Raw genomic sequence first — 17,507 nt, 5'->3', positions numbered from 1 at the left:
GTCAACAATTTAAAACTTTAGAGCGGCTTGTCTGTAAGAAAGAGCTCACTTAGATAAATTCCATATACCTTCAAATATCTGTTATAGTCTACATTAGGAGCTGACAAACAATACCTGTTGCTTGTTTTGGCATCAGTGCTGTAGCCATGACCGTTCCTAATAGTTTAGATACTGCCACTCGAACCCCATAATTTGAGTTTTCCAAAGCCTTAAAGCAGAGAGTGGCAATATTTTCCAATTCAGCAGTCCACATGAAAACAGCTTCATTCTGTAGTTCTAGTAGACACTGGAATTAAAAATAAAAAAAAAGTAAATTACATTCTAGAACTTCCACTTCCAGAGATATAAGAATCATATTTACTCTTTCTCCTGAAATAACCAAAATATTAAATTAAAATATATGAAACAGTTTTCAAGACACTAGATATCAGGCAATGAAGCACAGTGATCCTTAAGAGATGGAAAATAAAGTTAACCCTATCATTGTCTCAACTTACTGCCTTGAGTCTTCAGTACACTAAAGAAAATATTTAACACTAAATTCTTGTCTTAGAGAGAAGAAAAGTCTTAAATCAATAGCCTCAGCTTCCCTGTAAGAAACTGATGATGCAGAATAAATTTAGAACAAAATAAACAGGGGAAAAAAAGAGAATAATAAAGATAAAAGAGCTGAAATAGAAAACTGAAAAGAAAAATACAAATAAAATGAAAAGCTGGTTCTTTGAGATGGCCAATAAATTTGATAAATCTCCAGCTAGACAAATGAAGGAAAGGGAGAGGACACAAATTATCAAAATTAGGAATGAGAGAGGTCACATCATTATAGATTCTATATATATTAAAAGAACAAATAGGATATTATAAACAACTTAATGCCAATAAATTTGACAACTTAAATGAAATAGATAACTCACTGAAGAAGAAATATATAAACTAAATAGCCCAAAATCTATTTTTTCATAGATACATGTCATAGATACAATGTCAACATTGTATTATACTAGTTGTAATATTTTACTATATTTTGCAAGATATTACCATTGGAGGAAACTGGATTAAAGTTTATAAAGACCTCTCTATATTATTTCTTATAATTGCATGTAAATCTACAATTAGCTTAAAAATTTTTTTTAATGTTTACTCTTTTATTTATTTATTTATTTATTTATTTTGAGAGACAGAGAGGGACAGTGCGAGCAGGGGAGGGTCAGAGAGAGAGGGAGACACAGACTCCAAAGCAGGCTCCAGGCTGTCAGCACAGAGCCCGATGCAGGGCTCGAACCCACGAACCATGAGATCGTGACCTGAGCTAAAGCCGGACACTTAACAGACTAAGCCACCCAGGTGCCCCAATGTTTATTCATTTTTGAGAAATAGAGAGAGAGTGTGAGTGTTGAAGGGGCAGGAAGAGAGAGAGGGAGACACAATCTGAAGCAGGCTCCAGGCTCTGAGCTGTCAGCACAGAGCCCAACACGGGCTCAAACTCATGAACTATGAGATCATGACCTATGCTGAAGTCGGACACCTAACCGACTGAGCCACCCAAGGTGCCCCTACAATTATCTTAAAGTAAGACGTTTAAGTTGAAAACAGCAACAACAAAAACAACACAAGAAATCAAATATAAAACAAAAGGCATTTGACAAAATCCAACATCCATTCCTGCTAAAACCTCTTAGCAAGCTAGGAATATAAGGGCACTTCCTCAATTTGGTAAAAGTCATCAAGAAAAATCAACACTTAACACTAAATGGCAAAGTACAGAATATTTTCTCCTTAAGGATCTGAAATGAGACATGGATCTTTGCTCTCATGTTTTTAATTCAATATTGCACTGAAGGATTTAGCCAGAACAAAAGACATCCATGTTGGAAAAGAAATAAAACTGTCTTTATTCTTAGACAACATGATTGTGTAGAATACTTGACAGAATCTATTAAAAGAACTGACAGAACTTATAAGTCACTTAGCAACATTGACTGACACAAGGTCAATATACAAAAATCAATTGTATTTGTGTGTTAGCAATGAACAATTAGAAATTAAAATTTAAAAAATAAGTATCATTTAAAATAGTATCAGAAAAATGAAATGATTAAGAATAAATCTGACAAAAGATGGAGAGGACCTATATCTAGACACCACAAAATGTTGCTAAGAGAAAACAAAGAAGACCTAAATAAATGGAGAGCTATATCATATTCAAGGGTTAGAAGATTTAATATTGTTAAGATGGCAACACTTCCATGGATAAAGAAGATGTGGTGATACACACACACACACACACACACACACAGCCAAAAAGAATGAAATCTTGCCATTTGCAATGACGTGGGTAGAGCGCATTATGCTAAGTGAAATAGGTCAGTCAAAGAAAGACAAATACCATATGATTTTACTCATATTTGGAATATAAGAAACAAAACAGATGAACAAAGGGGAAGAGGGGAAAGAGAGGGAAGCAAACTATAAGAGACTCAATGATAGAGAACAGGGTTGATGCAGGGATGCAGGTGGGGGATGGACTAAATGGATAACGGGCATGAAGGAGAGCACTTGTGATGAGCACTGGGTGTTGTATGTAAGTGATGAATCGCTAAATTCTACTCCTGAAACCAATATTACACTGTATGCTAACTAACTAGAATTTAAATAAAAATGTGAAAACAAGTTTTAAAAAAGGAAAAAAGATATCAACTCTTCCTAAATTGATCTATAGATTCATTGCAAAACACCAGCATGAATCAGAATCTCAGCATGTTATTTTTCATAAATTGATAAACTAACTCTAAAATTCCTATGGAAATGCAAAGAGACTAAACATTATTTTGAAAAAGAACATAGTTGGAAGGTTAATACTGCCTAGTTTCAAGATGTATTATGAAGGTACAGTAATTAAGATAGTGTTATTGACTTCAAGATAGATAAATAAAACATAACAGAGTCCAAAAATAGACCCATACATATGGAAAAACAGCTTTCAACAAAGGTGCAAAGGCAATTTAGGTGAAGAAAAGATAGCATTTTCAACGTGGTGATGGACCACCATGCAAAAAAGAAAAAAAAGGAAGAAAGAACTTTGAATCAAACTTTGTACCATATTAAAAAAGTAACTCAAAATGGATCATAAAAGAAAGAACTTTGATTCATACCTTCTACTATATTAAAAAATTAAGTCAAAAATGGATTGTATATCTAAGTATAAAACTATAAAACTTCTAGAAGGAAACATAAGAAAAACCTTCAGTTAGGAAGTGTTCTTAGATACGATACCAGCAGCATAGTCTATATAAGAAAATTTAGTAAATTGAACTTTAACAAAATGCAAAATTTCCTTTCTTAGAATAGCACTATTTATGGAATGAAAAGACAGGCCATAGCTGAGAAAAAAATATTTACAAATCATGTAAAGGAATACATAAAAAAAAAAACAACTATAAAGTACTAATGGAAACTCAATAATAAGAAAACAATTCCATAAAACAATGGCCAAAGGATTTGAATAGATTCTTCATCCAAGAAGGCGTGGATGGCAATAAGCACATGAAATACACTCATCATTAGTCATTAAGGAAACAGAAATTAAAGCCACAATGAGATGTGGGTACATATGTATACAAGAATGGCTAAAATGAACAAGAATGATTAACCAAATGTTGGGAGGATGTGGAAGGATTAGAAATCTCGTACACTGCTGGTGTAAATGTAAAATGGAATGAGTACTTTAGAAAATAGTTTGGCAATTTTTAAAAAAGTGAAACACAAGTCTATCATATGGTCCAGTTATTCCACTCCTAGGTATTTGCCCAGGTGAAATGAATGCATATGTCCACACAAAAACTTGTACACAGATGTTCAAAAATGTTTTTGTAATAGGTTACACAGGAAGCAACTTAACTGTCCTTAACCAGTGAAGGAATAAACAAACTGTGGTACATCCACACAATGAAATACTACTCAGCAAAGAAAAGAAATGAACTACTGACACATGTAACAATATAGATGAGTCTCAAAATAATTACATGGAGTGAAAGAGGTCAGACCAAAAAAAAAAAAAAAAAAAGGGAGAGACACATCCCACATGATTCCATTTATACACAATTTTACAAAATGAAACTAATTCATGGGAACAATAAGCATGTTATCATACTTTAAAACTTACAAAAAAGAAGAGCAAGCAGGAGAAGGAACAGCATTATGAGCTGGCCAAGCACTAACCTTGGCAACTGCACACCGAACAGCCATTGACCTGTCAGTCAAGAGGGACCTGGCATTCTTGTAAATGTCACGATGCGAGGAAGCTGCTGCACCTCCCAGTCCATTCAGAACTTTCTGGAGACTCATTAGGATTTCACTTCGCCCTTGAGACTAGAAGTGAACATAAATCAAACCTAACAACTTTGTTGTAAAACAAATTCCATGTTTAAACAAGAACATACCAAAACACAACAGCTTTCTGGGCTTCATGGTCTCAGACTCTTACCTTTAAATTGTAAACAGTAAGTAATGAAAACCAACATAAAATAAAGTATCCTAGAAAGTACCTGAAAGGTAAGAGTAATTATTAACTTCAATTAAATAATACCTTTCTGAGAAATTAGGTTACAACTAGAAAACATATTCTAATGTTTCCACAATATGTTGATGTACAGTTTAATAAGAACATGAAAACAAATTCAAAAATTTCACTATAATCATATCTCAAGATCCAAAATCTCAGAATGTGAATGGTTGAGCAAACCAGTAGTTAAATAATATAAGCATTCTAAAAGAAGAACCATCCAACACATTTAAAAAACATGTCATAGAGATTTGCTAAACCTTCATCTTTTTGTAGCTCTTATTTTCATGCTCTCACAGTGCTTGGTTCGTATTTCTTATGGTACACTTATTAAAACACAGATCTCTTCCGTTAGACCTGATGAGGTCAGGGACCATGTCTTGTTCACCTTTATATGCTTACTACCGAACAGCATGATGTCCTCATACATTGTTTAATAAATGAATAGACAAATGATTCCCAGAAGAAGGGACGTCCAAGAAATCTTTACCTTTCTGAGATGAAGGAATTAGACTGTGAGAGTCCAGGGCTTGGTCTAGTTTTAGTCAACACCAAGTTGATACGGAACTTTCAGACTGAACTGACATGACAAAACAGAACTATTTTTTACTCAATGTTAGCTGCTGTGGATTGAATAGTGTCCTCCAAAAAGATTAGTTCAAGTGTTAAGCCTCATTACCTGTGCAGATGACTTGTTGTGGAAATAAGGACTCTGCAGATGAAATTAAATAAAAACAAGGACATACTCTGTGAAAGTGGGCCCTAATCCAATAACTGGTATCCTTAAAAGAAAAGAAGACTTTGGATGCAGAACACAGATACAGAGGGAGAACACTATGTGACAACAGAGGTAGAAATTAGAAATGTGTCTATAAATCAAGGAATACCAAGGAACGTGAAGGACTGCCAGCAACCACTGGAGGTAAGAAAGCAAGCAAGGACTCTCCTGAGTCTGCAGAAGAAGCATGGCCCCGCCAAACACCTTGATTTTGGATGGTAGCTTCCAGAACTGTGAGACAACAAATTTCTGTTGTTTCAAGTCACCATGGTCATTCATTACCCTGGGCAACCCTAGGAACCTAATACATTAATTATGGCAAATAAAATGGCAATGCAAACATATCCGTAGGGTTAAATAAAAAAATAATAAGTAAACCTATTTTTGCCAAGGAAAAGCATTATTTTCCTTTACACTGAAACATAAAGTAATATACGTTAAAGAAGGGGCATGAATTGTATTTTTTTGCAAGTAATAATCTTAAATTACTTTTTTACTAGGCACTAGGAGTACCACAGTCACAGGGACATATTTTTAACTGACATCTAACTCCAGACACAAGCAAAACATTTAAAAAATATTTGTTGTAAAACTTACCTCTGCACTTTTCAGAGATTTCAAAAGATTATTCACTGTTTCTGGAAATGCACTTCCTAACATTCTCCCCATTTTTTCATAAAATGCTCCAACACAAGCCACTGCAGCCCTGTAAGAAGTGATGTTTTCACTGGTCATCGTTCAGGTTAATAAAGCAATGTCATGATATGTTTCTCATTTTCTGAAATCAACTTGTATTTTTGCAGGACATTTTGGGCTACAAATCCTTTAATTTTAAGCTTTCAAAAACACCTTGTTTACGTATCTATTCATTATAATCACAACGAATACTGTGGTTAATTGAATTGTATTGTTAGGAATACAAGAGAAGAAATATATTTACATAAGAAATCATACCCATCCTCTAGAAAGAAACCCAAGTTTTCCTTTCATGAAGACTTCCCAAATTATGTCAGTCTTCAATGATTCCTTCTCCTCTCTCATTATATATAACATTTCATGTCAACCACTCATTTTGACAAAATTATGTTATTTACGGTGATGTGACTTGACCACTTATGTGACAAGCATATGCTTTGAAGACCAGCAGATCTATGTCTAAATCGTAGGACCCACCACCTAATAGCTATGTGTCCTGAGCAAGTTACTGAAGCAGAGACATTAAATATACTCACCTCAATATGACATATGTAATAAATAGTAGAATCAGGAATCAACCTTCACCTGTTTTGACTCTAAATCCTGAGCTTTTTTCAATACTCTCCAGGCTGATAACAAAACTAAAAATGACTGAGGTCACATGCCAGAATATTCAGGGAATTCCTAAACAGAATCCACGGACCCACTGGAAATACATGAGAAATATGCAATGTGCAATAAATTCTACTTAAGCAGAACTAGAACATCACGTGTGGATTTGCTAAGTGGTGGAGAACTAAACCATCAAAGTATTAACATAGCTTCATATTCCAAAATAAACTGGAAAGCACTGGTGCTCTCTAATCTCTTCTAAAACTTTTGAGATCAACATCTATCCCAAACAACACAGAGTCTAATCACAACATACTTATGCAGTTGAACAGACCTAGAAACCAGTGTCTGGGTTCAGAATGTTTCCTCTGTTAGCTATTAAACTGACCCAGGGCCCTTGCCTGGTGGTGCAGAGCTGTATCCTTGGGCCATTCTCTGTTCTCAAACAGTAGCTCTTCCTGGGTAACTTCATCCATACCAAAGAGTTCCTAATCTCTACCTTTCTTGCCAAAACCTATGTTCTCAACTTAGAGCTCTGAAATCCAGACCAAAGACTTCCAACTACCTACTACACACTGTCCCTTGGATATTCCCTCCTGTCCTACAAGTCAGCACACCCAGAATTGGACTTCTCATCTTCCCCTCACAACTTGTTCCCTCCTCTATTTTGCATCTCTCTGAAAAGCTCTGTAAAGCATAAAGAACCTACTTCTGCTTCCAATGAGAAGTTTCCTCTGCCTAGAAAACAGGTTGGCAAACTACTGCCTGTAGGCTGAATCTGACCCATCGTCCAGCCTGCCACCAGGTTTCATAAATGAAGTTTCGTGGAACACAGCTATGCTCATTTATTTACATACAGTCTGGGGCAGAGGCAAGTAGTCGCATCAGAAATGTATAGTCCACAAAGCCAAAAATAGTCACTACCTCGGCTCTTTTTCATAAAGTCTGTCAATCCCTGGCCTATCACATCCATCTTCCCTTTTTTCCATCTTTAAAAAAACTTTCTTGAATATTTATTTATTAGGGGTAGAGAGAAAGAAAGAGAGAGAGACAGACAGACAGACAGACAGAGAGCATGAACGGGGGATGGGAAGAGAGAGAGGGAGACACAGAATCTGAAGACAGGCTCCAGGCTCTGAACTAGCTGTCAGCACAGAGCCTGACACAGGGCTTGAACTCACGAACTGTGAGATCATGACAAGAGCTGAAGTCGGATGCTTAACCAACTGAGCCACCCAGGTGCCCCTTCCCTTCTTACCATCTTAACTGCTTACTTGACCATTTCCATGTGTTTTCCCCCACTGTTGATCTTCTTTAGCAGATGCTTCTTTGAGAAGCCTTCCTTGACACTGCTCTCCCGTCACACCACAGCTAAACTTATTTAGGTGTTATTTTCCCCTGGACAATACTCCTCACTGTACTCTAACTGCTGATTTTCTTATCTGACCCTTTCATAGGTCCACCAATAGCCATTATGTTTCAGGCTTGCTCTGAAAATGTCTTTGACCCAAACCACAAGTTTGACCCCAAGTTACAGAAGCCCTTAATTAGCAAACTGGCAAAATGGTCTCTGTCTGAGCTATTCAATTCTGCCATTATAACATGAGAGTAGCTACCACCAAAATGAATATGTCTGTATTCTAATAAAGCTTTATTTACAAAATAGGCAGCAGGCTCCTGGTCTAACAGGAAAACAGGAGAAACCTAATGGAGGACCAGGGGGAGGGGAAGAGGGAAAGAGAGTTGGGGAGAGAGAGGGACGCAAAACTTGAGAGACTATTGAATGCTGAAAATGAACTGAGGGTTGAGGGGGAGGGAGGAAAAGAGGTGGTGGTGATGGAGGAGGGCACTTGTGGGGAAGAGCACTGGGTGTTGTATGGAAACCAATTTGACAATAAACTATTTAAAAAAAAAATAGGCAGCAGGCTGGATTTGGCCTGTGGATTAGTTTGCCCATTCCTGCCTGTATCCCATCACCTAGAAATTCTTTACTTTTCTATCTCAGCCAAGGATATTTTCTCTGTCCAAATTTACCAAGAGATGTCTGTGCAAATTGCTGACACCATGCCAATTCTCCGTAGTTTACTCCAAGTCCCACGGGTGATGAAACACATAGTAAAAAAGAAACCCTTCCCCAGATCTGCTTAGAGCTTTCATTGTCAAGGATCATGCCTCAGGTTCAATTGACCTGGGGTCTTTATGATCAGTAGTCCCTTATTAAGATAAGTTACTCTAAAAAAACAAAAATCAAAGTAAATACTTACAGCTTTGTTGGTAAGTAGGCTGCAGTGTCATCTTTATTTCTGATAATATCATTACATTTATCAAGTGTTTGAAAAACAGTAAAAGTATCCCCAATGCTATAGAGGGCTGCCAGATTTTTAGCTAATAATTTTCGTGTAGGTGGTCCCGGTGAACTACTTATTAATCCAGTTAATTGTTCAACAAGTTTTTTCTGTTTTTCCTTTACGTCGGTCTGTTATAAAAAATAAAGAACATTATCAGCTTTTTCCTTATATGTGCTTTCATTAGCTTTTAATCAAAATAAAAAATACTTAACAGTTAAAATCTATATTATATTAGGCATAAGCCCATAAATGAAAATATTCAAGATAAGGAAAAGTTTGGTAAGAAATGAACCATTCTTGGGGCATCTGGCTGGCTTAGTCCATAGGGCATGAGACCCTTGATCTCAGGGTTGTAAGTTCAAGCCCCATACTAGGTATAGAGATTACTTAAAAATAATATCTTAAAAAAAAGAAATTAACCATTCTTTCTTAAATATTAGCCTTCATTCCCCTCCAATACCAAAAATTTAGCTACTAATACAAGTAACTACTGTAGATCAAAAAGTTTTTATACAAACTTACTAAGAAACCTTCAAAGGACGTAAAATATTGAGCATATGGACAACTGACATCTTAGAACCTAGGTAGGCTGCCCTGGAAAAGCAAATTCAACAGTTCATAAGATACAGGTCCGTGAAGGATACCAAAATAAACCCTGGGAACCCTAGGCAGCACAAAAAGACATTCAAATATACTCATGGTCATTCATTCATTCAACAAATGCTTATTGTGCACTTACTATAAGCCATGCACTATTTCAGGCACTGGGATGAAACAGTGAACACAACAAAGTCTCTGCCCTTGTGAGCTTCTATTCTAGTGGGGAGAGGCCAAGTTTAACAAATAAACAAATGAATAATGTGTGTTCTTACTGTTTTGTTCAGATTAGTAACAAAGGGCCTCTCTGAAAAGAAGCAAAGGTGTGAGCTATGCAGATACTGAGAGAAAAATATTCCAAGCAGAAGGAACAAGGGTAAAGACCTTGAGATGGGAGCTCACTTTCTGTCAGACAGCAAGAAGGCCAGTCTGGCTGGTGGAGAGTCAGAGAGAGGAAGTAATGTGAGATGAAATCAGAAGAATAGGAAAGACCAGACTGAATAGCCGCTTATACACCATTGTAAGAATTTTGTATTTTATCCTGAGTGAGAATCTGAAGCATCAGAGGTACACGATCAAAATATTTTAACAAGCACATTCTGACTACTGAGCGAAAAATACTCCATAAAGTCCATGGTTGGAAGTGTAGTGAGCACTTAAGAAGCTGTTGCAATGACCCAGATAAGAGATGAAAGTGGGAACAATGGAAATAATGACAAATCATTCCATTCTGGACATGTTTAGTGGCTAGAACCCATAGGATTTGCTGATAAATATGATGTGAAGTTTCCAAAAGAGAGAATGACTCTAAGGTTTATGACCTGAGCAACTAAAGGAAGAAATAGTTGTTTCCTGAGATGGTGAGCACTGGGGAAAGGACAGGTCTGGGACGGGGAAATCAAGACTTTAGCTTTGCATATGTTAATTCTGAGATGCTATTTAATAGAGAAAGAGGTAGCTGGATATCGGGGAGTCATTACTGTATAGAGGGTAGCAAAAATCATGAGATTAGATGATAACATGGAGGGAATAAATATTCGTATGTACTCTTCACAACAAAATAAAATACCTATTAAGTGTTTCAAGGTAGAGGATCAACTATGTCAAAAGCTGCTGATGGTCAACTAAGATGGAATACTGACCACTGATTGGAACAATGTGAGATCATTGATGACTGGAGAAGAGCCATTTAAGGGTAATGGATGCAGCAAACACTCAAGTGGAAGGGGGTAGGAGAAAATAGAGACTTCTAGCTAAGGACCATAAATGAATCCATGCATTAACCAGAAATACTACTAAAACTATATTAAAGTGCAACCACACAGACACACACACACACACACACACACACACACACACATCCATAAGAGCAAAGAAAACAGGAAAAGAATCTACAGAAAATACAGAAGCCAGGTACCCCCAATAGGGAAAGCTGGCAGGAGACCCTGCTTACAACACGGATTCCCACAAAGCTCATTTTTGTTTTGTTGGTGTTGCTTGAAGCTCCAGGTGCTTGTGCAGGAGTGAATTATGCCTGGAACCAGAGGAAATGGTTGAGAGTCTAGAAGCTCTAAGACTCTCATACCTCTCTCTTCCATTCAGGACTTAGGAAGCTCCAGCACAGCTGTGGGCTGGAAAAACTGTACTGAAAACAGGGCATTAAATTAAAGTTTACATATTGGATGTTGAAGCCCCCTGTCTTCTCCCCCAATTCCTAGAATCGAGGCAGCTAGTGATATGCCCTAGGACGCTAGAGTGGAAAAGTCTCTTCCTGGGAATGACTAGCCAAGGGAAAACTATGATGCCAATGCTAGGGGTTCCTCAAACCACAGGACTGGCCTACAGTGAGGCACAGCTAACAAACTTCACCCTGCCCAGGAAACTTACTACTTATTCTTAAATTTGAGCAGATAGCCAATCATCATCATCATCATCATCATCATCATCATGAAAAGCAACAAGGCTAAAATAAACTACATAGGAAGAAGAAAACAGAAAGAAACGACCCCATTATAACTCCTCAGAGAGATAAGTTTAGATATTGGGATTGCTAGCAGGGCAGAGGGACCACTTGCAGGTGGGAGATAAATGAATCCTATAATCATATATCATAGTCATATAATCATATTTTTCTCCAGTCATGTTCAGCTGTCCAGATTGAGCCATGAAGTAGGCAAAGAGCGAGGTTCAAGTGAGATTCAGGTTTTGCCACAAAACAGAAAAAGGACAGACAAAAATGTCTATTACAGTGTTACAGTCTCAGTTCCGTAAGTGACCCACAACCTTTCCAAAACATAATGCTTGTTCCCTTACAAATCATAGAACATATAATACTCTTCATTATAAAAACCCAGCTGGGAAAAAAGCAATACCATACCTTGTTCGCAGCGACCAATACTTTATCAAGAAATCGCAACCATTCAAAGATAAAAACTGGTCTCTTTGCTTCAGTGATTTGAGCCAAAGCTTCTTCATTTAGCAATAAACTGTGGGCCAGCTCCATTACTGAAGTTTAAAAATAAACACCTTAAAAGTAAACAATAATATATTTAAAATAATAATAATAAATAAATAAGTAAAAGTCACGCCTTAACAAATCAAGAAATACTTGTAAGGATTTTTTTAATGTTAAAAGTCCAAGCTCAGTGAATGTAACCACTAAGAACTGAAAAGTATGGCTCTACTTCTCATTTTATTTGGGGGAAATTTACATTATTTCTTTGAGGCAAAACCCAAGAACGTAATTCTAAAGAACAAGGGTAAAACGAAAACAAACAAATGAAAGTCATGCTTGGTGAGGAAGAATGGAAAAAAAGAGGTAAAAGAAAAATTAAAATAAATATTACAAATAACGGGTGGCTGCCTGGCTCAGCCAGTAGAGCATGCGACTCTTGAACTTGGGGTCCTGGGTTTGAGCCCCACGTTGGACACTCAGATTACTTTTTTAAAAAATGTTGCAAAGAAGGCATTATTCCAGAAGATATATGCCTAGCGAAATACATGTCATTAACTCATTCCACCAATGGTAAAACCACAGCACCAAGGTCATATTCCCGCTGGGCCTGACAACCCACCCTCCACTTTTCTCCTTCCTCTGTGCTCAGTGCACAGCGCCCTTACCCTCCCCTGGCCCCGGACGATGTCAAAACTCCCAGGATAAAGATCTCACACTGGAAGTCTCCAAGAGTAGTCCTTACGGATGGGAAAGGTCAGATCCCAGTGGCCGAAGCTTTAGTGACAACCCCGGGCGATCGGGGAAATGCAGCCCACAAAGGCTGCGCGCTTCGGGTCTGGGTTGGCCCGGCTATCCGAGAATCACCGTAGCTCAGCGCCCCGCCTTGGGTACGTGTAAGAGGCCGCCGCAGGCCTTGCCAGAGGCACTCAGGCTGTCAACCACAGGAGGCGGTGGCTCGGAACCGAGCCCGGAACCTGAGAAAGGAAATGTTCCTTACGAACTCGATTTTCCTCCCCAGTTCTCTGAAAACGTACGGGGGGACAGGGGTGTGTGTGCGTGTCACCGTGCATGCTTTGGCAGCAACGGGGATGAATGGCCTCACCTCCTAGTCCAGCAGGGGCCGAACAGCAGAGCTCCGGGGCCAGAAGCAGCTGCCAAACGACCCGGATGCCCCGCCTCCTTCACTCCTGCCTGCAGGAAACGGGAGGACAGCGCGTGCGCAGAAGGCTTGTGTGGCGCAAGCGCACAAGCTACATCCTCTTAGCTCCTCCCTGCCGCAGGTTTCCAATTGATTGCTACGGAGCTAAGGTGGGAGCTGAGGCTCAGAAATCCAATGCTGGTAGGTGGGCGCATGCGCAACGCAGGCTCTCACAAGCTGGCCGGGGGCGAGCAGAGCTACCCAGGTAAGAGGTTGGGGACACCTGATAGGTAAAGGGCGGTGGTCTGTGCACTGGTTGCGACTGACCCATCACACTAACACCCACATTCCCGCCGGTGACGGTGACTTTTGCAGCTGGGAGGGACGCGAGGAGGGAGCAGTCAGCCGTCCATGAGAGGGATTTTGGGACTGAGGCTTTTTTGGTTACCTTTCTACTCTATGTCCAGCTAATTAGCCCTTCTCTTCACTTGGATTATAATGGGATTCTCTGTGTGTCTGAAGCAGCGTTCTTGTTGCTGGCTCGTTCTCTGCCAAAAAAACACAAAAAACGTCACCCGAACCAAACCTACTACAGTCAGCTGGTAACTCCATTCTTGCAGGTGTTCAGACCGAAAACCTTGGAGTACTCGTTGACGTCGCTCTTTCACACACCGCCTCCCATCCATCAGCCAGTCTCGTTAGCTCTACCTTTAAAATATACCCTGAATCCGACCACTTCTCACCACTTCCACTGATGGTGGCCCGCCCACTTACACTGGTGGTCCAAGCGACCGTCATGTCTGCCTGGGTTTACAAAGTTTATCCTTATGCTTGATGCGAATGGATGATGCTGAAGTGTATTGTACCCACAAAGGGGGAGTTTTAAAAAGAAGCTGGAACCCCCATTCAAATCTGCCTAACACTTTAGAGCTAAAGGCGTCCCTTAAAAATGATCTAACCCTAGAGATCTAACCCTGGATTTTTTTGTTAGTGTTGAGCAAGTCATTTACTGATATTGAGCCTCAGTTTCTCCAGCTAAAAAGTGGACTAACTGTTCCTACTTTATATAGTTGTTAGTGATGATTAAACGGGATAAAAAATATTGAGATACCAAGTAGGTGCTAAACCGTTATGTGTAAAAGTACTGTTATTAGAAATGAAGAATCTGAAGTTTAGAGACAGTGGGTGAATTGCCACAATTGCTGTATGTAATCTTACATATTTTAAGTTATGATAAAGTTAATAATAAACATAAATTATATTTTTGTTATAATAAAAAGAAAAAAACTATGATTAAGGATGCACACATGGATGGCAAAACTATGAAGAAAAGAAAGTGATTAAAAGGGGTAGCTGACCAGGGTGATGGTTTATATTATCTTTTGCTGTATAATAAGTTATCCTAAAATTTCGCAACCTAAAATAACGATATCTTCCAGTTTCTGTGGGTCAGGAATTTGTCAGTAGTTTAGCTTAGCTCAGACTTTCTTAAGAAGATGTAATGAAGATGCTAGCCTAAGAAGAGACATCTGAAGGTTGGGGCCAGAGGATATATTGGATGTCTCACTCATGTGGTTTTCAAGTTTGTAATAGTTGGGGACAGGAAGTCTCAGGTCTCCCTGTGTGGACCTCTCCATAGAGCTGCTGAAGGGTCCTCACTACATGACAGCCCACTTTCTTTAGAATGAGTAATCTCACCAGAGTCAGAGTGATCTGAGAGCTATGGTGTCTGTTATGACCAAGAAATCACCCTCCATCATTCCCACAGTACCCTGTTGTTTACACAAGTCAGTTCTGGTCACTGTGGACGGGCACTGCACAAGGGTGTGGGAAACCGAGAGGCAAGAATCATGGGGGCCATCGTGGAGGCTACCACTTGGTTACCAGAGTGTTTGCCTCATAAAAATTCATTATCTGTACATTTGTTTTAAGACCTGATGACATGGGGGGAAAATTATTCTATTATTATGAAATCACAAGGTAAAGACCATTCTTGTTCTTAGCATAACTAAACATATAAAATTTATGTTGTTTGGGCCACAGTGGTAGGGATATAGGGAACTTGTCTCTGAGGTTTACAGCCTGGCTAAGAAAGATACACATTAAAATTTTTAAAAATCCAATACAGTAATACTTTTCTTTCCTGACCACTGTAATTGTCCACACTTTCAGTTGGAGTTGATAGAACCCTTACCCCAACCAGTTTAAGTAATGGAGAAATTTATTAGCTCATGTAGCTGGGAACAATGTTAGGTCACAACTTCAGAGAAAGAGCTAGAGGAATTAGGGTCTTAGGAACCAGAATTAGAGATTTATCATTTTTAGGCCTATCTTCGTCCATTTTTTTTTTCTATTTGGCTTCATTCTGTGAACGGGATCTCTTCATATGGCCAGGAAGACGGCCCTTTGGAGCCCACCTCCACATACTCCCAGTTCAGAAATCCCAGTGAAGAGCGATCTCTTTTCTCCCATAATCTGTATATTCATATCATGTAAGAAAGAAATGCCTATCTGCCCTGGTCAGGTCATCACCTCCTCTGTTGCTGGGACATCCTGGACTATAACTGGCCATCCTGTGCCCAGGGGAGTATAGAGGACAGGGTTGCCACCATCCACTAGAACCCAATGGAGGGCAGAGGGCTGGATTCCCAAAGAAAAGGACGGTAGGCAGGCCAGAACACCCTGTGTGTACTGCAGCAAATGACTGCCCTTTGTCACTGGCTTCTGGAGAGCAGCATTGATATCATCTGGGAGCCCATTAGAAATTCAGAATGTCAAGCTCTAGCTCAGAATCAGACTCTGGATTTTAGGAAGATCCTGAGGCAATTCATATACACAATAAAGTTTGAGATGTATCTTTCTGGATAACTGTTTTATCCTTGTAAGAGAAAATAATTACATGATTGTAACTGTTCTGGATGGACACTCTCCTCAAAAATGTTTCCATATAAGTGAGATGTTAAGTATATTAAGTTCCAAGTGAGCAGCTTGAACGTGGAGTGTGGTAGAGGGAGGCCTGGAGTGGCCAGGACAGGTCTTGTGAAGGAGGGGAGCTTAGGCCTAGGAGGAAGGAAATGTCTGTGGTGTGTTCAGAGGACAGTGAGAAGCCCAAGTGACTTGAATGTTGAATCCTAAAGGAGGGTCAGGGGTGAGATTGTGAAGGATCCCCCCCTGCTACAGTGTTAAAGTGACTAGTACTCCAGGGCCTGCAGAGTAAAGTTTGTTGAGGGATTGAAATAGATTAAATGGCCTGACTTACGTCTTTTTTTTAATGTTTATTTTTGAGAGAGACAGATCACGAGCAAGGGAGGGGCAGAGAGAGAGGGAGTCAGAGAATCTGAAGCAGGCTCCAGGCTCTGAGCTGTCAGCACAGAGCCCGACATGAGGCTTCAGCTCACGAACCGTGAGATCATGACCTGAGCCGAAGTCGGACACTTAACCAACTGAGCCACCCAGGCACCCCCTGACTTATGGTTTTTATAAACACTCTGGAGAGGCTGGCTCAGCGAGAAGAGCATGGAACTCTTGATCTCAGGGTCATGAGTTTGAGCCTCACAGGGGTATAAAGATTATTAAAAAAATAAACTTTAAACTTTTTTTAATGTTTATTTGATTTTTGAGAGAGAGAGTGTGTGTGAGGGAGTGAGTGGGGGAGGGGCAGAGAGGATCTGAGGCAGGCTGCCCACAGAGCCTGATGTGGGTCTTGAACTCACAAACCATGAGATCATGACCTGAGCCACCCAGGAGCCCCAAATAAACTTTAAAAAAAGTTGTCTTAGAAACTCACTCTGGAGAGGGTGTAGGCCCTAGAAGAGGAGAGGCCATACACAATGAGACTAATTAGGAAGTTGTTGTAATAGTTCAGGCTAGAAAGAAATGCCTGAACTAAAGCAATGGTCACAACTATAGGAAAAATGCCTTTGAAGGATATTGTAGAGGAAGAATTGGCAAAGGGCTATACAAGGTCGGGAGTGGGGAGATGGTAGTGACGTTCATTTGAAAATAGTAGGAGATGATGGAGGTTTGGGATGGAAAAGAATGAGTTGTTGGAGAGCATCACACAGAAAGATGTCAGAAGACACTTGAATGTGTGGTAGAGCTCCAGCGAAAGGTGGTGTTACTTTTTCCTCTTTGGTTTGTAGATACTTTTACCATATGAAGTTGAACATGGCAGAAGAAGAGGACTATATGTCTGATTCCTTCATTAATGCCCAGTAAGTAAATGTGCACACCTCATGTAATGATATATATAAGACATTAATGTGGACTCCTAAGGGATGACATTGATTTTTTAAAATTTATTCAATTAATTAATTTTTTTT

At 39.3% G+C, this 17,507-nt stretch overlaps 2 protein-coding genes across 5 annotated transcripts in view; one reads left to right on the top strand and one right to left on the bottom strand.

Annotated features, from left to right (window-relative positions):
• HEATR5B (HEAT repeat containing 5B) overlaps nucleotides 1–13,232 on the bottom strand; it is a 97,278-nt gene extending 84,046 nt beyond the window's left edge. For 3 of the 4 annotated variants that reach the window (XM_029937954.1, XM_029937956.1, XM_029937958.1), the window contains exons 1-6: nucleotides 13,150–13,232; nucleotides 11,970–12,118; nucleotides 8,912–9,123; nucleotides 5,937–6,045; nucleotides 4,219–4,368; nucleotides 115–286 (exon numbers count right to left, since the gene is read on the bottom strand). In XM_029937954.1, coding sequence (XP_029793814.1) covers nucleotides 115–286; nucleotides 4,219–4,368; nucleotides 5,937–6,045; nucleotides 8,912–9,123; nucleotides 11,970–12,095 — 769 coding nt within the window. In that variant the 5' untranslated portion in view covers nucleotides 12,096–12,118; nucleotides 13,150–13,232. Of the gene's footprint in view, nucleotides 1–114; nucleotides 287–4,218; nucleotides 4,369–5,936; nucleotides 6,046–6,571; nucleotides 6,708–8,911; nucleotides 9,124–11,969; nucleotides 12,119–13,149 lie in introns of those variants that run through there. The other variant, XM_029937957.1, reaches the window with a different exon arrangement.
• Nucleotides 13,233–13,310: 78 nt separating this feature from the next.
• GPATCH11 (G-patch domain containing 11) overlaps nucleotides 13,311–17,507 on the top strand; it is a 10,173-nt gene continuing 5,976 nt past the window's right edge. Inside the window, exons 1-2 of the mRNA XM_029937953.1 lie at nucleotides 13,311–13,450; nucleotides 17,328–17,399. Of these exons, the coding sequence (XP_029793813.1) occupies nucleotides 17,341–17,399 (59 nt within the window). The 5' untranslated portion in view covers nucleotides 13,311–13,450; nucleotides 17,328–17,340. The remainder of the gene's footprint in view (nucleotides 13,451–17,327; nucleotides 17,400–17,507) is intronic.

This window comes from Suricata suricatta, chromosome 4 (genome assembly GCF_006229205.1).
Source record: "Suricata suricatta isolate VVHF042 chromosome 4, meerkat_22Aug2017_6uvM2_HiC, whole genome shotgun sequence".
In the NCBI taxonomy this organism is placed as follows: Eukaryota; Metazoa; Chordata; class Mammalia; order Carnivora; family Herpestidae; genus Suricata; species Suricata suricatta.
The sequence above is the reverse complement of the archived record's forward strand: the minus strand, read 5'-3'. Positions and strand labels throughout refer to the sequence as shown.